Source organism: Lissotriton helveticus, chromosome 6, assembly GCF_964261635.1.
Source record: "Lissotriton helveticus chromosome 6, aLisHel1.1, whole genome shotgun sequence".
Taxonomy (NCBI): domain Eukaryota; kingdom Metazoa; phylum Chordata; class Amphibia; order Caudata; family Salamandridae; genus Lissotriton; species Lissotriton helveticus.
In genome coordinates, this window is record NC_136067.1 from 775259976 (window position 1) to 775285241 (window position 25266).

The 25266-nt window shown below is 43.8% G+C and overlaps 1 protein-coding gene across 1 annotated transcript in view; it reads left to right on the top strand.

Annotated features, from left to right (window-relative positions):
- Positions 1-25266, top strand: part of LOC144761529 (gamma-aminobutyric acid receptor subunit rho-2-like) — a 578022-nt gene that overhangs the window by 501679 nt on the left and 51077 nt on the right. Inside the window, exons 6-7 of the mRNA XM_078646849.1 lie at positions 461-601; positions 3626-3778. Coding sequence (XP_078502975.1) covers positions 461-601; positions 3626-3778 — 294 coding nt within the window. The remainder of the gene's footprint in view (positions 1-460; positions 602-3625; positions 3779-25266) is intronic.

Consider the following 25266-nt stretch of genomic DNA (forward strand, 5'->3'; position numbering starts at 1 on the left):
GAATATTTGGCCCCTCCTCAGATCCAGATGTCCAGATAATACCTATATTTAGAAACACGTCAGCGTCTTCAGATACTACTGAGTGAATTCACACCAAATCCCAGAGGATTTATTCTGAGTGAAGCTATAGTTTCATTTGGGTGTACTTCTGTTTAGCAGTTTTTTATTGAAGTAATTGGGAGCACACATTCCCATGGGACTCACAATGAAAAGACTTCTTTTTTGATCTCTCACCATTTTTAGCTACTACTCACTCGCAGACTGCTCTGCACAATAAGGTTATGGTCAAGCTTTCACATTAACCACCCTGCAGTGGCAACACTAGCTCAGAAGGTGTCTCCATTTACCAACTTGCATGCCTCTAAATAGATTCCATTATCTGAATTAATTATTGTAGGTGTGAGGTATTCATTATCATCACAAGTATGTGCATACTTTGTTGTCATCATTTCTTTTCAAGATGCCTACACAGACGAGGATCTGATGTTGTACTGGAAAAATGGAGACGAGTCCCTGAAAACGGATGAGAAGATCTCCCTGTCACAGTTCCTGATCCAGAAGTTCCACACTACCTCCAGACTGGCTTTCTACAGCAGCACTGGTAAGAGTCCTCTACTGTCACTTTCTCTCCCAAAGTCAATTCCACAATGCTTGTTCAAAGAAAGTTTTGTAGCGTACTTATCTTATTTTTGTTACATGCTCTAAAACATTGCTACGCAACAAAATATCAACCAATGGAAATGTCAACATCCATCACAAAATATAACCACAATGTCTTGTCTGCAAAGCTGGGTTCTCTCCACAGCAATGGGAATGCAAAAACCAGCAGTGCGAAAATAAGATTTTAACAATTTAGAAACATATGGTCAGAGACCTGATCTGTCACTTTTCACATTAAAAATATTTTCCTCAAAAAGTCTTTTTTTGCAGAACATAAAACAATTACTGTGCATACTAACTAAGGATGTAAGGTATACAGGCAACTTTTATTGGCTGTATGGAAAGTTTTAATTTTTTGAGGTAAAATTGACCAATGGTGAATTGATGAATTGTTGTTTGCTTTTGTTTGTGAGAAGCAGAGGGATTTCCGTGTTTTCGATTCTTTTGACTGCTGTTGTTCTAAGGCTAGGCTGTATTTATTTTACATGCATCCTACAAATGGTTAAATGTAGCTTACAGAATATAGAGCATACTGGTGGAGCTACCAATATTAATATGTAACTTAATCAATGCGAAAGTAAGTACAAGCTAAAAGCTATATGTTCAGCAAGAATGTGTTTCTCAAAATCAAAATTGGGGTGAATTTCCTTTGAATAGTTGTGGCTTATTTCAGACTTATCTGTGTCATACTCATAAACGTTTAGAGGCATGGTGGCCACTTGAAGGACCTCGGGCCCTTGAATTTACACGGTTGGTCAGGAAATATGGGGAGAAAATGCGCGATAAAGATTAAGATTGTTGACTTCCTTAGTTCCATGATGATTAGATGGTGTTCCCAAAACTTGTTGGCGACAGGGTTAAGAATGTTTTGTAAGGTAATTAGTTAGTCAAGGTTAATGAAAATGTTGTTGTTGTTGAACTATGACAGTTTTTATATCTCATATTATGAATGGATGAGAAACTCATCTGGCTTTTATTGTAAATGTGTTGAGTCCGCTGCAATTTTAGAGAATTTAAGGAGCACTGATGTACATTCAAATTAACTATTGCAAATATCTTTGAAATACAAATCCATCCTAGTTATTGGGTAGTAAGGACTTTTCTCCATTGCATTCTACTCACACATTTCAAGACTAAGGGTCACATGTAGTGATCTATTTTGCATTCGCAAACGGTACGAATCGCTAAATTTGACTGTTTGCTAATGCAAAATAGTCTTTCACGATGTATGAAAATCTTTGGCAGTGCATTTTAGGTAATCACAATTTTTTGTGATTACCTAAAATTGCGACTCTAAATAGAAAATCGCAATTTGCAATGCCCTAAGCACATGTACGAAGCATTTCCTAAATGCAAACCGGGCATTTAGGAAATGTTATTATCATTGACTCCAAGTCGATGATAACCATGTGCAATTTTTGAAAACGCATAAAAAATTCGTTTTTCATGAGCCATTTAGCACACACATGCCCCTAGGGCTTGTGTGAGCTTTACATGTGCACATTTATTTGGAGGGTGCTTGGTTTTGCATTTCCTAATTTGCGATTACCAATTGGGTAATCACAAATTAGATAATGCGAAACCATTCGCCTGAATGAAGTAGGAATTCCCTAATTGAGATTGTGATTCTGTAGGAATCGCTATTTTCTTACATACCATTTAGCACTCCCTAAATAGCGGTTACCTAAAATTAACTTTTTAGGGAATAAAAAATGGAACTTTGATACATGTGACCCTTAGACATGCTTGCAAACAAAAAAGTGTTGTGTATTAGTGTCATGAGAAAACCATGTTTTAATCCAGGGAGTGAATGTATAAATCACATCTAAGTTTACAGTAAGGCACAACCACTCATACAAAATTATTTCTGAACTGAACTGTAAGGTAGGCGGCAAAACACAATTACTCTTAGAAAAAGCTTTCTGCGTTGGGCAATTTGTGTCACCTCGCATCTCACAGTCACACATTCTGAGCAATCTTGTCACATTCAGATGAATCATTATGTTTGACAACTGAAAAACTGTGAAGGTTGTATCTTACACCTGTCTTACAGGTGAATTACCCTTGAATATTCAGGCTTTATGCAGAACGCATTTTCTTTGACTGGTTTCCAGGAGTCAGACATCTTTATTCAAGGCAACAGTGAGCAAGCAAGTTTTACTCCTGGAAATTCATGAGTAAATTACACTTAATCCTGAAGTACGTACACCTACTCACAGAAAATGCTCTGATAATCAGGCCTGAATGTTCAGGTATAACAAACACTTACGATTGGAGAAAGACAGACCAACTCATAAAATAGCATTGTGAATCGGGCCAGTTGTGTTTTTTCTCAGATTACTGCAAAACTGCTCCGCTAAATGTCTGTATAGTTGTTTTCCTGCAAACAGTGTGCTTCAAGCTTTGCCAAACATGCAGAACGAGGGTTCTTCTTTAAGAAAACAACCAATCATGTATAAACGTGCATTTCCAAAATTTAGCACCACCAGCTACTGGAATGTTTCATATGTGCTATTGGGACATCCACTCTGGTGCGCCAGAACAAACTGGAGCCTGAAATTTAGGCTTTCGTGAGATTTCAGTGGAGAAATAAGTAGATGACCGATTTCATGGCTTTTGTTAAATTGATCATTTTCAAAAAAATAACACTGCCTTGTATGTCCAGTATAATTGGCGATGATTTAGCGTGTCTGTCTGGCTCTATACCTGCACAACCACCAGCACCACCACAACCACCACCAGCAATCTATCGTTTCTATACCTGTGATTGAACACATAGATTCTGAGTCTAGTTCTGTTCAGTACTGTGTATCTTCAAGTTTATGCATAACAAGGATAGCGCAACCCCCCCCCCTTTATTGGAATGTCCCTTTTCCTTTCACTGATGAATCCCTCAGTCGGCTCACAGACTGCTACCAACCACCCTCCCAACCATGACCAATATGTTTTTGGCTCTTTTTTCTAGGATGGTACAACCGCCTTTATATCAACTTCACGCTGCGTCGTCACATCTTCTTCTTCCTGCTCCAGACCTACTTTCCGGCCACCCTGATGGTCATGCTGTCTTGGGTGTCCTTCTGGATTGACCGGAGAGCGGTGCCTGCCAGGGTTTCTCTCGGTATGACAGCATGAGTACTTCATTTTTACAAAACAATTCTTTGCATCAATTGATCTTGAACACAACCCTCTGCAGTGGTAATTTAAAAAAAGTTATTTACTGACCTCAGTTACTTCTCTTGCTCCTTATTTCAACAGATCCAGGTGACCTGCCTTCTCTGTATCACCAAATATATGTTTGCCTTACGTCAGTACTGTGATATGATGTATAAATACGTATATTATAAATATAAATCAAAGGTTTGACTGAGAAGCGCATCTCAGACCTACGAAGGTATCATAAATAGTTGAAAGAAATCACCAATAATCAACAGATGTCAAACTGCAGTGTACTTTAAGATATATGCCAGAGAAACATATGCTTGCACAAAAGTGTTATGATTGACCCAGCTTCACATAGTTGCTGTCTTAATTATCTGATTGGGTTACTGGAACCATGAGTACGGGGAGTAGGTGTGATGGCTTTGTGGGGTCCATGAAGTACATGTGAAGCTGGTCCTTGACCAATTCATGTTACCTAAGGGGTAAATAGACTCCCGATGTTGTGAAGAGGGCAGGACATTTTCCTGAGCACAACTAATATAGCCAGAATATAGGAGTGGTAGTGAATCCAAGAGACCATGGTGTTAATTATATGAGGGTGCTCTCAAAGAGAATAGTGGATCCCAAAATTTGAGGATTTGTCAGTAGGATCTTAGGTCCGGAAGAAATTAGACAAATATAATTCTGAAGGTAACATGTTGACTGAGTAGATGCAGGGGCACATTAAATGCAGCAGGGGTATCAGTAGTGTTTTAAATCTTGCCAGGGGAGGCCTATAACAGTAAACCCATTCAGGAGTCTTATCCTAGGCAATTTTTACTCTTTTGAGTTTCCTGCTACCCAGAGGCTGACAGGGCCGGCCTCAGTGGTATCCAAATACTCCCTTGTGAGTGGGGTAGAGCCGCATTGGTGTTTAGCATCAGCCTGGTGTTGACCTTATGATGATGCATGCCATACAACTAGCATGTCGGTCAGGGTCCATATATAACAAGCATTGGCATAGCCAATAGGTCTCGCTTTTGGGACCTTATAAGTATTTAGTTATGCAGCACAATATCCTTGGTGCAACAACATCAACTGTTGCTTGGCTAACCACTTATAAGGTCCCAAAGGCTAGACCTATTGGCTATGCCAATGCTTGTCTTCTTTATTTGAAGACATGTGCAGAAGTAAAGGACAGCCGACACATGTTTCGCTCAGGGGCCAGCAGGCCAGGGCTTTCTCAAGGCTGACTGTAAAAATGAAAGATGAAAGAAAAGGGAGATTACATAGGGTGGACATATCAACAGATGGGTACCGATGACGATCTGGGAGAAAGAAAGTAAGAAAGAGGTAGAGAGAAGGTAGGGAGAGTATAACATTGAAAAATGGTAGGTGAAAAACTAAAATATAAAAGTAAATAACACCCGATACATCACATATGTGAAAGTGGGATTAGTAGAGAAGGAGTAGTTCAAACACAAGTATAAGTTAATTAAGGTAAAACTGCTGTATGATTACAGTTGCGAAAATTGCACTCATACTGTTTAAAGACCCCAAGCTGAACAGATATATACATAAGATGTGGTAGTAGTCATCATTGAGATTATCATTCATCTTTCACATAAGGTTGTTGAAGCACCCACAGAGGTAAATCAACTTAATGCATAGACAAGTTAGCCAATATACATAGTATGACAAATAGTCTAGTTTTCAGCATAACATGGGAGAAATAGGCCACACAAGCTTTGTAGAGCAAAATCCCAGCCTGGATAAAGACATTTTGCAGCGCGTGCAGAGAATCCGGGAAAAGGGATTATAAATTGAGCAAAGGAAAGATTTACAATGACTCCCGTTATGTATACATTTATCCATAATTTGACAAATGCGAAGTCTGGTTACGTTTACTTTTCGAACAACTGAACAAAAGATTCTGAAACGGAAGCATTTTATAGCCAGTAGGTTGTATTCCAATCTGTAAAGGTCAGAGATCAGTGTGTAAGCGGAAAATAAACTCGCAGAGAACAGCCTGTCACCAGTATGGGCAGAAAGTGAGGGAGCGTGATCGCGTTAAGAAAAGCAGTTTAAGTGGGCAGCGATCGCGTTAATGTAGGTGGGCAGCAATTGGAATAAATCCGGGAAAGAAGTAAATACGTGACAGTAGGACAATGGCTAAATGGCAGGGAGCGTAATGCCCGATATATTCCTATGGGCAGAAAAGTGTGCTAAAGTGGACGGACTAAGTGGCCAGGACGGTATCGTCCAAAAATATGGCAGTCCAATCTGTAAAGGTCAGAGATCAGTATGTAAGCGGAAAATAAACTCGCCGAGAATAGCCAGTCACCAGTATGGGTAGAAAGTGAGAGAGCGTGACCGCGTTGAGAAACAAGCATTTGCAATGCAATAGGTCTCGCATTATTAATGCTTGAGCTACTGGCATTGCTAATAATAATGCAACACCAATAGCTTAAACTGTAATAATGCAAAACCTATTGGAGCGCATTCTATGCGTTTACTCCAGTGTCTTTGTGATGAAGTAAATTAGTAGGAGTTACGTGTGAGCTTTATTGGTGTACACTATCTATATCAAGTAGTGGCACGTCTCGAAATGCTGACGAGCTCTATCATCCTTGTCTGTCCTAACGCTATTCATCGTATCGACCTCCGAAGGATAAACGGCCGAGTTGTGCCCATTGAAAAGAAAACTGCAAAATTAGTATTATTTGAGCGCCGGTTTCTGTTACCCAAACTTTAATACTGACTTTTTGGTTGGTTGTGGTAATACAGATCGTATTGGAATATTTAGTGGCCTGCGCTGTGCACAATAGCCTTTGCAGCTGGGGTAGTAATCTATTGACCTCTCTAAAGCTGGTTAAAGTATTCGTTGAGCATTTTTTATTTATTTAAAATAAAGACCGAAAATCATCTAGCCCTAACCGGAGCGACCCGCTGAATATTTTTTGGTATGTTAATGCGGACCTGTGGCGATGGTCGTATTGCTGTCCTATTGACTGTTAGGAAGGCGGCGCTGCTGTTTCACCGGCCACAGGTAGGTAGAGGGCTCTGTGTAGGCTGGGACACACACGGGGGGGTCAGGGTAGGCCTATTCCCCGCAGGGCTCTGCGGGGACTTAAACAGGAAGTAGTGAGTGATGCTTTGTGTCTGGGATGTGATTAATGGCTGAGCTCAAGGGGGGAGGGAGTCGAGGGGCCATTATCACACCAAGTATGTCTACAGAGGGGTCAAAGATCAATCCAGCAGATGGGGCAGTGGGAGTAACTTGCAGTCCGTGCGTGGAGCGGGGGAGGGGTCGCATTGCTGGCATTTCGACGAGAGGTTATTGCATCTCTTGACCAAAACAACAAGCAAAAACCAGCTGGAGATCACATAATGAACACAATTTGATCCTCACAGAAGATGGGATTAGAGCGTGATGTCACGATATTGGTTCTGGTCTCAGATTTGCCAACGCACCCATATCATTCGAGTGGAAATGGTCAATAAAAATATAGTAACACAAACATAACTTCTAAGAAGAACATCACAATTCCAGTGTGGCAACGGGACTTCGTTATAGTTATTTCGACAAAACAAAATGTAAAGTTTAAAAAATAATAGTTAAACGTAAACTGTCAGCGAGGAAAGTAAATACAAAACCTCTCTCGGTCTGCTGTAGTGTACCTGCAGAAAGCCTTGGCAAACAATGCATCTTGGATTGTTAAAGTCAATGCATCTGTAAGAATCCCCTACATTGCACTGTAGTGATTCCAGAAAAACCCCACGCCCCTATCGTCCCCCGGAATCGTTTGAGCTGTGGTCGGAGAGCCCGCACCGCATCGGTTTTAAGTAGCAAGTGCTCTGCTGAGGCACCAGAGTGTGGCAGGGCGAGACGTTGTAATCTGGCTTTGTGTTCTCACAACATGTATCGCTGAAGTTTACTAGAAAACGTAACTCAAGTTATACGTTTGGTGAATTTGGAGTAGGGATCATGATTAAATGGGGTTTCTTGGGAGGAAAGTCGCGAAAGGAGATTTAGATGCGTTTGATGGGAATACAGCAGGAAAGTGTGACATTTGGGAAGTTCAGAATTATGGTCACGCTGAGGCTTAGATGTGCTATGGAGTAAATTTGTGTCATTAGACTAGTGTGGGGTGTAACCTCGTCCCATACACGAATTACAATAATTATACGACAATGGGATAGTATTCATTGGCGATGAAGGGTATGCAAGTTTAGTGTAGTAGTGGGAAGCAACACTTGGGAAGGAAGGAATACAGGGTGTGTGATCACTTTCGCGGCCGCTTTGATGTTCTCAGTGGCCGCACGGCTCACTGAGAACATCAAAGCGGCCGCGAAAGTGATCACGCAGGCTGATAAATGGAGCGCGCGCCCGGCGCACATGCACTGTACCCGATCCGCCTGCAGCCTTTGGGAGCACTTTTAAAAGCCCCTTACTTAATATCTCGCATAGCATCGCTTACGCGATAGCTAGGCGAGACCTAAAAACGGTTTAAGTGGGCAGTGATCGCGTTAATGTAGTTGGGCAGCAATTGGAACAAATCCGGGAAAGAAGCAAATACGTAAAAGTAGGACCATGGGTAAATGGCAGGGAGTGTAATGCCCGATATTTTCACATGTGCACAAAAGTGTGCTAAAGTGGATGGACTATACTATCGTAAAATATGCATAATTTGCCTTTTCTTGCTGCATAATTTCCTCAACCCTGCAGCTTGACCCTGCTAACTTGACCCTCAGTTGCCGCATAATTCCAATGGCCCTGAGTGTAACTCTCCTCCCTTATGTTATTCACCATGGCATTCCACCCTCTAAAGATAGTTTCCATTGCAAGAGGCACTTTTTTACATCTAAGAAATACTCATGACCCATGAAAGGTTTTATCTTATAGATGCTTTGCAGAAAGCACTCGGTGTTTCTTTCTTTTTCACTGCAGCAAGCTACTTTCATGTTTTATTCGGAGCTCAAGAAGCAAGCCAGGCCAGCTGGCTTTAGCGACCACTGTGCATTCCTTGCCTGTAAAAGCACAATGCTAGAGTAAACCCGCAAACACCACCAACTCATCAGGACCGCCAAGAGGACCGCCTTCAAAGATCGCCTAGACAACAACGCACACAACTCCAAAGAGCTCTTCAGCATCGTGAGAGAACTCTCCAACCCTAGCTCCAACACCAACGACATCCCACCCTTTCAGGACCTGTGCGACTCTCTGGCCACCTTCTTTCACCGCAAGATCGCCGACATCCACGACAGCTTCAACTCCGACACCCCCACATCCACCGCCGAGACAACCAGTCCTGCGACCTCCACCCGCACCAGCCGCCTGACCACCTGGACCAACGTCAGCGACGAAGACACCATCAAGACCATGAACTCCATACACTCCGGATCCCCATCTGACCCATGCCCTCACCACGTCTTCAACAAAGCCAGCGCAATCATCGCACCCAATCTCTGGAAAACAATCAACTCCTCCTTCGAGACAGCAACCTTCCCGGAGAGCTGGAAGCATGCAGAAATCAACGCCCTACTAAAGAAACCAAAGGCGGACCCCAACGACCTCAAGAACTTCCGGCCCATCTCCCTGCTCCCCTTCCCGGCGAAAGTCACGGAGAAGATTGTCAACAGACAACTGTCCAGCTATCCCGAAGACAACAACATCCTGGACCCATCTCAGTCAAGCTTTCGCAGCAACCACAGCACTGAGACCGCCCTCATCGCCGCCACCGACGACATCAGGATCCTGATGGGCAAAGGAGAAACAGCCACCCTCATCCTTCTAGACCTATCAGCAGCCTTCGACACGGTCTGCCACCTCACCCTAACAGCTCGCCTCCATGACGCCGGAATCCAAGAGAAGGCCCTGGCCTGGACCACATCCTTCCTCACCGGCAGAACCCAGAGCGTCCGCCTCCCACCCTTTCGCTCCAAGACCAGCGAGATCATCTGCGGCGTCCCAAAGGGATCCTCCCTCAGCCCGATGCTGTTCAACATTTACATGGCACCACTCGCCCACGTCGCGCGACAACATAGCCTCAACATCATCTCCTATGCCGACGACACCCAACTGATCATATCCCTCACCGGAGACCCCCACACCGCCAAAGCCAACCTCCACAGAGGAATGAAGGCCGTCGCCGAATGGATGAAGCACAACAGATTGAAGCTGAACTCAGACAAGACGGTGGTTCTCATCCTCGGCTCCGTCCCCTCAGTCTGAGATGACTCTTGGTGGCCATCATCGCTAGGAACAGCCCCAGAACCCACCGACCACGCACGCAACCTGGGGATCGTCCTAGACTCCGCCCTCTCCATGACCAAGCAAGTCAACGCAGTTTCTGCATTCTGCTTCAACACCCTCCGAATGCTCCTCAGAATCTTCAAATGGATCCCCCATGACACTAGAAGGACCGTCACCCACGCCCTCGTCACCAGCAGACTGGACTAGGGGAACGCCCTCTACGCTGGAACAACAACCAAGCTCCTAAAGCGACTGCAACGCATCCAGAACGCCGCGGCACGACTCATCCTCAGCATCCCACGACGCAACCACTTAACACCCCACCTGAGAGACCTGCACTGGCTCCCCGTCAACAAGAGGATCACCTTCAAACTCCTCATCCACGCACACAAGGACCTCCACAACGCCGGACCAGCAAACCTCAACCACCGACTCAACTTCCACACCCCCACCCGCAACCTCCGCTCTGCCAACCTCGCCCTCACCACAGTACCTCTCACCCGAAAATCCACCGCCGGCGGCAGATCCTTCTCCTACCTCGCCGCCAAGACCTGGAACACTCTCCCTACGCACCTGCGACAGACCCAGGACCTCCCGGCCTTCAGGAAACTCCTCAAGACCTGGCTCTTCGATCAGTAGCAACCCCCCCCTCAGCGCCTTGAGACCCCCACGGGTATATAGCGCGCTTTACAAATTGTATTGTATTGTATTGTATTGTATGCATGCGGCCTGTGAGGTACATGTGCTCTAATACCTGAGGCCTCCGAGGGTGCAGGCTGGACCTTTGTAGTGAAGTGCATGGGGGAGGGGGTTTATTTGGACATGTGCCTTCGGACGGTCGCCCCATTGTCCTGCCCCTTTGTTTTTCTTCACAAGGAGAGAGCGGCAGCCAGTCCCTCCTGGGGCGCCCCCTTTTAATGGGACGAATGATTGAACCGGGAGGCTGGGGGTCTTGAGGGGCGATAGGGATGAACATTATCTTCCTTCTGAAGTGTTACTTTTCCGCCCCCGCTGGGGGACACATATGCATCAAAGGGAACCATGTGGGGGTACAGTTGTCTGTTGACTCCACTGGAGAGCGCCTCCCCCCACCCCTGCCATCTGAGTGCTGGGAGCACAGAGAGCCGGGCATCTGTCGACCCTTCACCAGGCGCACAAGTAATGGCCGCTACAGCCCAAAGCGCTTAGGACCCCGCACCGTGATTTAAGGCGCTACAGTGAACCGACCCTTAAGGATACTCCCGCCCCCTGCCAAAATGCAAACCCTGCAGCAGGGCACCCTTATGGCGTTAACTACCACTCCACCCCTCTCTTGGGCAAAGCCACTGACCATTTCCAAATATCCTCACAACTTGTTACCACTTAAAGCTTCAGGCAGAGGGGCGCACCCATACTGGAGGGGGCTAGGGAAGCTTGTCCTAGAGGCTGTGTTGACAGTATATAGGGTAGGCTGGAGGACTTTCACGGGCCCAGCTGTGAAATAAACAATAAATACACTTGTGTATTGTGGCCCAGTAATGCATCCTCGGGGTTCTGGTGCCAATCACAAATCCACCCCTCATTGGCTCGGTGGCCGATTGTCATGTGATCGCGCTAGCCCACGGCATTCACACTGCTTCCCGGTATGTACAATCCTCCCATGATGCACGTGCACGCACGTGTACATGCCACACATGTATATCGCATGCGGAATTCGTCAGTTCACTGCTGGTCGCAGGCTGTTGTTGCTCGGCATCTGGGGCCTTCTGAAGGACATGGAGCCTCTACCCCCCACAGCTCTCCTCAGCGCTGCCCCCGGGCCGCTCCAGGCCTGAGGAGTGAGGGTGGAACCTGGGAAGAGCAGCCGTCGAGAGGAAGTAGGCAATAAAAGAATAAAAGCAGCGCGGCCCGTCCGTGGGACACACAGTGAGGCAAGGGCGGGCGGGCCATTAAAGGGCACTAATTGCACCCCTAGCGATGTTTGTTGTTTGCCCTCAACCCCCAGTAAACGGCACTTAATTACCTACGTCCAGCAATAAGCTCTGTTTAAAGTGTAAAAACACACACATTTCGCCGTCTCCGCGAAAGAGGCCAGTCACTTCACACACGATCGCGCCGTCGAACACATGCCATCCGTTTCTGAAGGATGAATGGCTGAGTCGTCCCCTCCGGCCCTCCAACATTTTGCCTGCAGTGTGTACGCAGGTTTCAATAAACCCCTAGTGTTCCATGTTTTATTGTGGTGTATTAATTAACTATGCATGATAAAAACTGATATTTTGATATCTGTGCTCCTGCGGTCACGGCGGGATGGCCTGCACCGCCGCCTTATAATTATCGATCGATTGATCATCAGTAACTCGGATCTAGGCAGCTGCGCCCTGCCGGCTCTCCTCTTCTGACCTCTCATGGCCCCCCTGAAACAAAAACAGGCAGAGTCGGCCGGCGGCGGCAAGATCGGGGCCCGGGGAACTGATCTCCCAAAATGTCCCCAGGTGGGACACGCGGCTGCCCTGGCGGCGGGACTTGTTTCTGCCCCCGTGAGACCTAATGGCCCTGTTGCTGCTTCGGCAGTGGGATCTGTATTGCCATGGCTGCCGGACCTGTTTCTGCCCCGGCGCTGACTGACTCTGGAAAGTGCTGAACTTTCTGCAACCAGACGGCGGGTGCGAGAGGTGAAGGATGTGGTCACCCAGGGCGCATCTAGGGGTCCCGTCAGCTCTCCCACCGAGCGGGCTGCACGGACCGGGCTGGTAAAAAGGGGATCTGAGGAGATAGACTTTCAACACAAGCTGTCCGCTTCATGTACAGACCTGGACTAGGGCTGGAGGGCAGCAGAACGCGACATAAGCCTCTAAGCGAGTGGGGTGGGGTGGGTCCGGCCGAGCGCTAGAGGGTCACCCTATCACTCACCAAGTGCTTCTTCAACCTTTGCATGCTGCTTCTAGGCACTCAGCGACAGGAAAGAGCGATGTGATTGGCCATACTTACAACATACTTAAAATGTATCCGAACCAGCACATACTACCTATCCTCGAGCTGTCAACCCCGATATATTTTAAAGTACACAAGTTACGTATTCAGACCAACAAGACGTACGTGTGGCACATACAGACATACATACACACAAGACCATCCTGCGCAGCACATACATACACGAAGCGTCCAGATCAGACAGTAAAGAAAAACAAAAGCGCGCGCCTCGCCCTGAAAGTGAAAAAAAAAGTTAGAGGAGGAGGCAGCGAGGGGAAGTGGGGGGAGAGGAGGGGCCTGCGCCTTCCCTTGCGGGAGCCAGCAGGAACCATCTGTTAATTACAAACAGATGGTTTCAAGCTCGCTCCCTCAAGGGAGTAGCCAAACGTGCACGCGTTGCCATTGAAAGCAATGCAACGCGTGCTCGTTTTTGTCCCAAAAAACAAGTCGATTACATGAGGTCCCCTAAAAGGGAGACCTTTTTTATCCCTATTTATGGGATTGGGAATAGGTATGTGATGAGTTTTGTTAAGGTCAAACTTCTTTGTTAATATGATTATTTATCTGATGTACACCACATAGTGTAGAGAAAAACAACTGTTTAATAGAAAGATGAAAGAGGAATTACATTATGGAATATACACACACACACATCATTTTAGTTAAAGTAGTATTAGACAGTGCAACAAAATATATGAATTGAAAAAGAACAAAGACCTAAAGACCTAAAAATTAATGATTCTTGATAAGAATTTTAAGGAAGATTTCTGAGCCAAAATACTGCTTTTCGTGTTCATTACTTTAAAACATATGAACATTTTGTATGATGGTAGAACATAAACATAGAAAGCTACTTTTGATTCTGCCCATTTTTTTTCAGAGGCTGCTATTATAACATAGTGTAGATTACATCAGAATTTTGACAGATTTCAAATTAAATTAATTTAGATAGCTATTAGGTTCTTAATTCTGTGAAGTCAATAAGATATATATGTACAATTTAAATTGTTTTAGGTGGCAATTACCAACTAGCCTTTATTTCTCGTGGTCAGACCTGGAGGAATATAGATAGCTTTTAATCATTATAGCAATTTAACAGTGCTCCTTTACACATGCGAAAATGAGCGCTATGCAATGCCTAGTGCTGACTACTCCTAATTCACAGATCTTGCTACAGTGTTGAAAATGAAGTTATTCTATTGAGGTTAATTTGTGTACTACAATCCATATCAGGGCAGTTTGTGAGCATATCCTCCAGTCTGCAGTTTGGAAATGCAACTCTGCTTCTATCCCTTTTTGTGTACTCAGAGGTCTTGTACCATTAATTATGTACCTAAAGCAAGATGCGCTGTTGAGGATTGGAGCTGATGGGACTCGTGGTGGAAGACTATCTTTTACATGTTATATGTTTAACTATCTCTGTTATACACTTGGGGTATCACTACTCTTTGTACGTATCTTGGTGGGTGGTGGGAGACATGTTGTTTGAGGTTGTTGTGCTGCTATTGCTACCAAAGTGGAAGATTCACTTCTAGGAATACAGATGATTTGTAAAGAGCATATCTACATTTAAAGGACAACACTTTAGGTTATTTTGTTTAACTGGGTCTCCCAGTAAGATGGGATTTAACACAGCTTTTCCTATTTTCTGGGATGTTTTTTTCTTCTATATATTGTTCAAGTATTTGTTATAGATCTTCTTATAAAGAGCCTCTATTCTTAAGGGTTTCGCAGGCGTCTCTCTGGATTTTGTTTTCCTGGGTATGCTGATAATTTCAAATCTTGATCGTATTTTGTGTAGTGTGTGTTCTCTGTGCCCCACCTTGTATGCGTTTCCCACTACTCCCATTAGATTTTAGATGAACTAGTAAAATATGGTGAATGGGTTTTCAAATCAGATATTTTCTTTTGGCATGGTTGTTCATTAAGTATTCACAGAGACCAGTGATGTAATGAGAGTCATATTGTTCTTGTGCACTATCTAGAAGTTGATAATAGAATACTGTAACAATTATTGATCATGGAAGCCCTAATTCGACTTGTATATAAGAATATCGACTACACGAAAAATGTGCTAAAAAAATATCGTAGTCAAAATAGCAAAAAATTAAATATTGTGGATTTAGTAATACATAGGTAAGTACATATGTGCTAGTCTTAATTCTACATCTGTGTACTTAAAAAGACGTACATCATCAGGGTACATATAAGTGGAGTTAAGTGTAGTAAACTTATACTTAACTCTTTATACATACCATGTCAATATTGTGGTCATTAATATTTTTGCTACAATATTTGGTTAGCATGCTATTAAGTACTCAACGTTCTAGTACCTTACCTTACTTTGGGGTGACATACAATGGGAATTTATAGACTGTCCTTATATGTGAAAATCATCAAACATGGACTAGACCTAATTTATTCTCTATTAATATATAATGTACCCATTCAAAGAGCCCTATGAGATCACACTAATTTCAACATCTTGTGTCCTGATTACTAAACGACTACCGGCCAAACTAAATCCATTTGAATTAGAGGACCCTAACCTCACTCAACTTTATCTTTGTCTGAGGCAGTAATACAGACTAACTCTTTGGTTTCGGATTCTCTAGACACACTAATTCCTTTCAAATCAATATTTGGCCACCTTCATCCGCCTTCTGCCCATGGGTTTAACCAAGATCTAGGCAATCTCGAATGCAGCTGTAAATAAGCTGAGAATGCATGGCCTAGAGGCATCTCTCCCTCCAAGGGTGTGCAATGTAGTTCCATCCTTAGGGGCTGCAAATAAAAACTTTTGAGTTACACAGGCAGCGTTCTAAGCCACACTTATTGAGTCGTCGGCCTAATAACACCAGGTAAATATTTGAAATTTAAAATTCTCTGGTGAATCCTACATGCTTTAATAATATAGTTAAAGCTTCTTAATACTTCTGTGACAATCTATCTCAGTACTTTCATGACAAAATTGCAAATACATGTAGCACATTGCTTTCTCTTGAGACCTCACCATCGCACATTCTATCAACATTTAAGTCATTCTCTGCAATTTCTGATGGACATTTTTTGTGCTCTTTTTCATCTTTATCCCACGAAAATGTGACATTTTGCCCATCAATTCGAGTACTTCTCTGGAGTCATGCCATGTTTATCTTAAAAAAAAATACCAAATGTGATAGGACCTATAGTCTAAGACCTTTGTAATCCCTCTATTTCAAACTCAACTGCTACCTCACTTGGAAGAAGGTGAAGGCTGTTCCTCTGTTAATTAACCCACAGCTGATCTGGCAATCCTTAACCCCTTCGACGCTCATGACGAGCTCAGCTCGTCATGGAGTTTCCATTGATTTCAATGGAAATTGCATGGAAGATTATCAGGGACCTTAGCATCCAAGTGGTTAACAACTGTTATTCTATATTCATCTTCCCATTCTATTTTCTTTGAAAAAGAAATCCATAGTCAAATCTATGAGTTCCCTGAAGCCTTTAAATGTGTTAGATACTAACTTTTTTTTATCAATTCATAATAATGAGTCGTTCTAGTCTCAATTTTGGATGATTTGAGGTGAATGGTTGATTAGGATTTCCCTAAATTCTTGACCTGCAGCTGTTGATAAACTGTCAGATCAAATTTGACTTACTTGTATCTTTCCAGTTGGTGTTCACACCCAAGCCGTTACTTTTAGTGCCTTCGGTCCAACTGTTAGGTGCCATACCGTCTTGACCCCTCCATTCAGATCGGCTTGTATGCCTATGTGCATGTAGTTCCACAGTGCTCTGCCATCAGTCCTATATTGATCAACATCTGAATTGTCCTTCTGGCAAAGCTTGTACGATCATTTTGCCTTACATTCTTGACCTATGCTGATGGCACACAGATCCCTGGTTCACCTGGACTTGGCAATGGCGGTGTCTTGAGCAGTTCTTGTCTCCTGCCTCACTGCTGTAGTCTGTCGGATGCTTGTAAATTCCCCCCAAATAAACACTTACAAGACAGAGATTATAGGTGATTTTTCACATATGAAGATTTTGCTCCAGTTACTTCTCCTGTTGCTTTTGTTAGAAATTTGGATTTAGTTTTGACTGATCTCTGTCTTCTCGCAGATCAACCAACTCTCCTAGTCCTGCTTTTATCACACTCGACTTCTACATAAAATCATTTCATTAATGCGTTTGTCAGCTCGTCAGATGGTTGACCAGGTGGTAATCCTTTCCTGTGTAGATTACTACAATTCATTTTATCCTGGTTTACTTGTGGCTTCTATGGCTTGACTCTCTTGTGTCAAAAAGGCTGCAGTTTGTGATATTTTCTTTCTCTCTTGTCAGAGTCACACCTCTCCCAATCTTCCTTCCCTCCATTGGCTTCCAGTCCCTTTCAATTTAAAATTGGATACCCTCAGGTCCATCATGCCTTTCATGTTGCAGTTTCCATACATCTTCAATGAAAGCTTTCTCACTCCGCTGCTGCTTGTACTCTACTATCATCCCCTCATCTGTTTCTTGCAATGCCCAGGATGCATTGTGCCCACTCAAGAAGGTGTTCCTTTTCCTGGCAGCTAGGAACAGGAACAATCTTCCTTTCAATTTTCGCTTCATTGATAATCATTTGACTTTCCTAAAGGCTTTACAAATGCATTTCTCTGGCTTCTCGGCTTTAGTTTTCCTGATCAGGTTTAAACACCTAGTTGGCATCTACCGTTATCATTCTCAGGGACAGGATGTCTTTATCTGGGTAACAGTGTGTCTACAAATTAGGTAACATAGGATTTGTTACCATAACATTGTGTTTAATTACTAATATATTGTCTTAAAGTCTATTTCTAATTATTCTGATGGCTTCATAATATGCCCTGGTTTTGTCCCCAAATTGCTGGATGCTGTATATATCATGAATTTATAATGACGCATGCTTTTGAAGGTTTATATTCTCCAAAAACAGAACAAAAGGTAATTTGTTTCCTAGCTGTGATCTTAGATGTACACTGGGCAGGGAGGCTCAAAGACTAAGGGCCTAATTTAGATATTGGCGGACGGGCTACTGCGTCACAACGGTGATGGATATCCCGTCCGCCAAAAAATGAATCCCATTATATCCTAATTTGGCAGATGGGATATCCGTCACCAGTGTGACAGAGTATATCGGCTGCCAATATCTAAATCGCGCCCTAAGTTAACATTGTATGTTTACATACATGGAAACCTTTTTCTACTCATGCTGTCCAACCATGTTGCTTTTTCTTTTTTCCTTCCAAAAAATTGCAATTCTGCTGGTAGATCATATTAAATAACATCTATTTTGATATAATTGATTCAGAAATACACTGATGTCTGAAAAAAGGAGATTAGTATATTGAATAGGGACGGATAAAATGCCTAGCAATAGCTTGCTCAAAGAAGTTGAGTTCACTCACCCTGACACCATTCCTGTGCACCACATTTTGCAAAAAGATGAATTCCTTCTACACTAGCACTTCTACTAAATGCATCTTTGAGGTAGCATTGAACCACATAGGAAAACATGTTCTAAGTTTTTCAAAAAGTTATAATTTTCTCTGTACAACGGATAACTCAGCAATGTCTGTGTATAGTCTTGGCGAAACCTCCTAGCTTCGTTTATTGATGTGGGAGGAGATGACACATATGACAAACCTATCTGGCCTTACTTCCGTACAATGACAGATCTTAAAATACATTACTTTGGACAGGAATGTTATTTTACCAGATAACACATATTCCTAAAGTGTTCACTCCCATCTAACAAAGCATGATAAAAATCAAGATTCTAAATTTCAGTGCCATTTTCTGCCAACTGTAAAAATGTTATGCCAAAAAATATGAGCCAACAATGAAACAAATCCTCCACATATGTATCTAATTTAGTAACATTATAAAATGTATTCTCAAAAATTTTAAACTCATAATATAATGCAAGTTCTCTAGTAAACGTGTCCCAGATTAATTATCCATATGTCATAGTCAATTATTTCTTACATTGTGGCGAAAAGGTACCCTGGCAACATTTCCTAGCTGAGGAATTCTTAGAGCACATGAGGAGAAACCATTCTAGGACCCTGAGAGGTACCTCAAAGATAACGTTCCTCTAAAGAGCCAGTAATAAGAATAGTAGGTGTGCGCTTCAGACCGTGAGAGCTTGAGGCAGGCCCCCAAAGGTCACCACAAGGGTCCTGGTACCCGTGACAGGGAAGCTGTTTAAAAACAAAAACAAAGGGTGAAGGAAAAAAGACGTGTACTATTGAGAAACATTTAGTGACATGACCCAAAAAATTGTCCAAGACTAAATTTCAAGCAGAGGTCTCATACACTCAAATGAAGCATCCAACCACTTTGGACAAGATTGGTGCATTGGAAGATACCCTGCACTAACAACCTTTGTGGTCTTTGTAGGCACTCAGATACACTTAAGGGGAGAGATTTTCTAGTGTAAGAACTGTGGTAGTATTAAGGCACCTCTGGGTTGGATGTCATCTGTAACTAGGTCCTTAACCACATCGCTGCGGCGGCTATTCCGCCGCAGCGCTAAGGGGGCGGGGCGGCCGCACGGTGGCCGCATGCTGGTAACGGAACCGCTCCGTCATCAGCCGCTGTTGGGCTGTGCTCATGACGGAGCGGTTCCGTCATGGCCCCGCCCGCTCAATAGAACGCCCAGCGCAGGCGCTGCGGCCGGGCCATGACGGAACCGCTCCGTCATCGGCACAGCGCCACCACAGCTGATGACGGAGCGGTTCCGTCATCAGCATAGAAAGGGTTAAGAGCAATGAAAGACCCTACACAATAACTTGGGTGACAGAGATCAAACTCTGTAAGTAATTTAAGGCCCTGAAAGACACCTCGAGTGGAGCCAGGCATAAGGCAATACAATGTAGTGAAAATAATGCACAAGACAGCTCAGAAAACTTCAAGGAACATATCAAATGAAGCCCACAGTAAGACACTTGTAGGGCTTTTGTATCCAGGACCCGGTTAAAATGTGCCCCTGTGCCTTGGCCTAAAACTCTTTGTAAGATCCGAGGAGTGCTGTGAACATGAAAGATGAGGGAGGACGGTGTGTATGCAAATGCACAACACCTAATTATAAAGGGTATGGCAAAGAAGCCAGAGCATTGAAGGAAGCTCTATTCTCCAGTCTCCTGTGTGGGCCCCGGAGACAAAGGAACAACATTGAATGCCAAGAACTATTTGAGGTGATGTTGTGGTGTAATTTACGTGATCTATTCTGTACTGGGCAATAATGATCTTTGTGTTGTGTGCATGTTGGTCTGAACATACCATAACTATGAAGCAAGGGGTCTAGATTTATCAGTATCAATGTAATACAATTGTAAAAACAACGTAATGAAGCTGCTTGGGGTAAGATGCTCTGTATTGTGTGAATTGACTGGACACAGTAACCATTGATGATGCTGATTGCACAATCCTTAGGTTAGGTTTGTGAATAATAAGGATTGTTAATCATAGACCCAGGAACTTAAATTTATCTCTGGGTCATTCTATTAAAATACCTATTCTACTTCCCTAGTCTTCTTTGATTCAGCCTTGCAGAAGCCTTTTTATTTGATGGTACTAATGTTGTGATGTATTAAAGGCACCACCCTCTCCTCTGCTGGTTTTGGGCCCCTTCACATACTATTAGTTTTCGTAAGCTCTGTTTAGCAGAACACCTGTGCTATAACTCCATCTGGTTGCCTTGTATAGAGATGCTGGCCTCTCACCGGCATCTCATTGAGCTCACGCCAAGAGTATCTATGGCTGCTCAGAGAAGGGACACTCACTGTCTGCTCAAAACTTCCTAGTCTGACCATGGCCAGGGCCATGACCTGTCATCCACTCATTCTGCATTGCCCTCCTGTCCTGTTATAATCTGGAATCAATACCAGTTTCCCTGCTTGTCCAAATTGTGTGATCCTAGGCATGTATTTAATTTCACAGTGCCTCTTTTTTTATTCTCACATATGAGCGCACTTCTAAATACTTGAGTTAAGGATGTCAACTGGCTGTACAAGCAAATCTTATATTTGATTATTAAACTATAATGTTGCTCCATTTATGATACAAATCAGATCTACATGAGTACTGACCTCCTTACTTCTCAGGTATCATTGTCGTTGTGGGGTGAGCCATGATTGTTTCTGAAATGTAATTGTTCAGATTTTGCATGGAATCTTTAGAGCCAAGCCAGACCCAGGTCTTGCTCTGGCCTGCTCTATTAATTTCACTGTGTGCCCTCTTCTATTTGCGACTTGGGCTTAGTACATGGCGCTATCAAGCATTTTATAAAATGTTTTGTAAAATGTGAGGATCAGAAACATGGAGGCCTGCCCCTATGCTTCGATTTAGGAACTCTGCCATCAAGGATTCTTTTGGCAGTTACAAAGTAGATTGCGTGCTGTGAAAATACATTTAAAATAAGGCATCTCAGGACAGAGACTCAAGAAGGCTGTGTTGTACAAGACTGTGGTCATGAGTTCCTAGAAAGAACTACTAAGCCCAGGTGGGTTGAGCAGGGGGATAGCTTCAGCTGTGATGTTTGAGATGTAATACCCCTTGAATGTATTCTTGGTTAGGTAGTTGGGCCTTTGGGCCCTGAGTTGGCCTGCTATGGCTGTGTTGGTTTTTTGTTTGGTTATCATTTCATTTAGAGATTTACACTTATTTGTTTTTGGATTAGACCTTAAATATATATAGCCTCTGGTTTAACAGAAAAGTAGTAAATCTTCACCCATAAAATTACTCCTTGAGTGGGTGCACATTTTCTTCTTTTCTTTTTGGAATTCACAAACATTGGCAGTAGTAGACTTGGAAAAGCTGCACCATTCTCAAGTTTCCACTCACTACTACTGGCAATAAAATACCCAAAGGTGAATGATATGAATGCTTTCAAGTAGCCTAACCAGCAGTGTAGGAAATTGGATTACTTGTTGAGGAAGGTGAAACCATACTTAGGCAGTAACCACAATTCTTGTCAGGGTGAAACACAAGCAGCACCAAATTATCCTGTGCTGAACCCTCTGGAAGCTTGGCACAAAAGTAGTCAGGTTTAACTTAGAGGCAATATGTAAAATATGTATGCAACACTTCAAACAGTAATAAAGTAAAGACACAACTCAAGAAATATCCCACATCAATTTAGTAAAATTTAGTAGAACCGGAAATAAGCAATTTCAAAGATTTCCGATAAGCACCTAAAAGCACAAAGAGCCACTCACAGTTATCTGGTTGTGCAAGACCGGGTGAAAGCCACAAGTTCAGGCTGCCTGCCATGGAGCATGGGCCGGATACAGGGACCAGGTTTGTCCTGCTGAAAAAGTCTAGTGCGAAGAGTGCCGTTCATAGTCGAGGGGGTAACGAAGAGCAGGGAGAGCGTTTTTGATGGACGTTGATGTAGCACGAAGACCAGGCCTGGCGACGTAGATGGTCTTCGCTGTAGTACAAAGATCCTGTTGGGTGTTGTGGATGGTCGTTGCTGGAGGTTTATGTTGGTGGTCAATATGGCTGTCGATTCTTTAGCGTGAAGTGCAGGTATTGTGCTGCAGGGCATCACTGGTGGGTACACAAGAGCTTCGCAGTGGTGGGCGACAAGATCTTGACACAAACAATCCTGCTTAAGGTTACGAGGAGCCCAAAACCTCAGGATTTCTCCTTTCTAGAAGAGGGAGTTCAGCTGAGACCACACCAAGAGTCCAGGACTTGAGGGGCACCTCTTGAGAATCAGGAACTCACTCTAAAAGAGGCCAGCAGGGCTCATCAGGTCCAGCTGCAGGTCCAGTTTCAGGTCCAGGCAGCAGGTCAGCTGGGCTGCTTCTGGAGCTTGTTATGTCTCTGTAGTTCAGAACAGGGGTCAGTCTTCTTTCCCTTGTAGTTACGCAGCCTGGAATGAAGAACTCAGGTCCTGTCTTCCTTCTTAGCAAGCAGGGAAGCAGGGAGCAGTGCAGCAGAGTAGCAAGACAATAAGGTAGCAATCCATCTGGTAGCAGAGCAGCACAGCAGCACAGCAGCCCTTCTTCTGTAGTATCCACAGGTCCAGAGATGTGCTGAGGAGATGGGTATTGTATTGTATTGTATTGTAATTGCATTTATATAGCGCTTACTACCCCTGACGAGGCGTCGAAGCGCTTTTTCGGCGGGTAGCACGCTACTCCGGGACCCACAGAGGATTAGTGTTGAATTAGTATAGTGAAACATGCAAGTACATTTTAAGTGGTGGATAGGTTAGTCAGTTATTTGGATTTGGAATTATAGCAGAAGGATAGATGAAATATGAGGTAATTTCAGTGGTGTATATTAGTCTGTTACTTGGAGTGAGAAGGATAGCGGATGGATAAAAGGAGAAGAAAGATTTGCATTCATATAGCACTTGTTACCCCTGATGGGTGTTGAAGCGCTTTTTGGCGAGTAGCACGCCACTCCGGAACCCATAAAGGAAGTGTTTAAAATTAGTATAGTATAAATATGAAGTAATTTGAGTAGTAGATATGTTATTCAGTTATTTGGGCAGTATATTAGTATAGTTGAATATGGAACATGGAATTTGAGAAGTGAACATGTTAGTCTGTTAATTTTTATAGAAAAAAAGGATAGTGGAGGGATAAAAGAGTGAAGGGTTTTTTTTATGAGAAAAAGGGCAGCATTTCTGTCCCTAGTCCAGATCAGTCTCGAACAGGCCCAAACAGGCAACTACCCTTGTCCTCTCCACCCTTAGCCTCGACGCCCGGGCTGAGACGCCCTAAGCCTGGCCTTTTGTGTAGCCCTAGTAATCAGGTGACCCCTTCAGCCAATCGGAACCCTAGCCCTAACATTATCCAATCACAACATTAGCCCTAACTTCTAGAACCAATAGGAGACCAGGACCTTGCATCCAATCTTAACCCTAGTCCAAGCACCCAATCAGTTCAAAAACCCTGATCTCTACGTCCAGTAAAGGCCCTAGCCCTACCACTAGACTAGTCCCAATCCAAGTCCAAGCAGCCAATGGTACAGGTAGCCCTAGTCCCTACTTCCAATAGCAAGCCTAACCCTACTCTTAGTCCCACACCTGGTCCAACAACCAATCACACCAGAAGCACTAAATAGCTACTTCCAATTGAAGGTCTAACCCTAGCCCTAGTCCCACCCTACTCCCAACAACCAATAACATAGGAAGCCCTAGTCCCTACTTCCTATAGAAATCCGAACCCTAGCCCTAGTCCCAAACCTGCAATGATTGAATCACAGACCGAGAAACCAGTCAGAACCCTCAAATACCCAACCAATGAGGACATTAACCCTAACCCAATAGAAACACCAGATACAACAACCATTCAGTGTACACATGTGCCAACCACCAGCACACCATATAAGGTCCCAGCAACCTCAGACAAGGTTTGCTGGCCAGGGAGTTGGAAGCTGCTTGCTCCTGTTCAGAATCTCCTAGGAGACAGACAGGCTCAATCCACAACTTTGGACTTCAGCAGGTAAAGGCTTCACTAACTCGAAATCTAACAATACTGTTTGAATAAAGCTTTACTCCCCCTGCTGGCCAAAAAATGAAGTGCACAGGCCCCAGTAAATACAGCTCACAGAAGCACCCTCTGATGTAGAAAATCCCTGTAGCTGGGGGGGGGGCAGGGGGGCTGGCCTCACTGGCTTGTGAACACAAAATGGTGGCGGGGGTGCACTGTTTGAGCACACAGGCCTAAGCACAGAGCAAAGGAGAAATTTGGAGGGAAAACAGATTTGTCACCAAGGAATTAGAGGGACAAACTACAGAGGTTGAGCGGCAAATCCCACAATTCAACACACTAAATGAAGGCAATAATGGGCAGGGAAAACCACACATTTAAAACACAACACAGGTGATAAAATATGCAATTACAGGCAGGATAAAACTACAAATTTTACCTGTAACAACCACAGGCATATACAGTAAACACAGAAAGTGAAAATCGTTTTTTAAACAACTTTTTGTCTTGGGAAGAGACAGCACTAGTCTGTCTCCTTACCACTTCCTGGACTCTGCTCAAAGGGTATGAGGGTCCAATATTTATACTTGGTGCAAGTTTTGAAGTAGGAGATGTTTCTAGAGGGTTCAACCCCCAGAGGTGCTTGGAACCTCCCTTCCATGGGCCAGCTTGTTTGGTGACTCAAAAGAAAAGTGTTAAATCCTTTGTGAGTGTGTTCAGAGAGAGCCTTTGTGATGTGCAAGTTTGGTAGGTGACAGCTCCCTCCCCTATCAGGTCAGAGATGGCCCATCCTGCCAACAC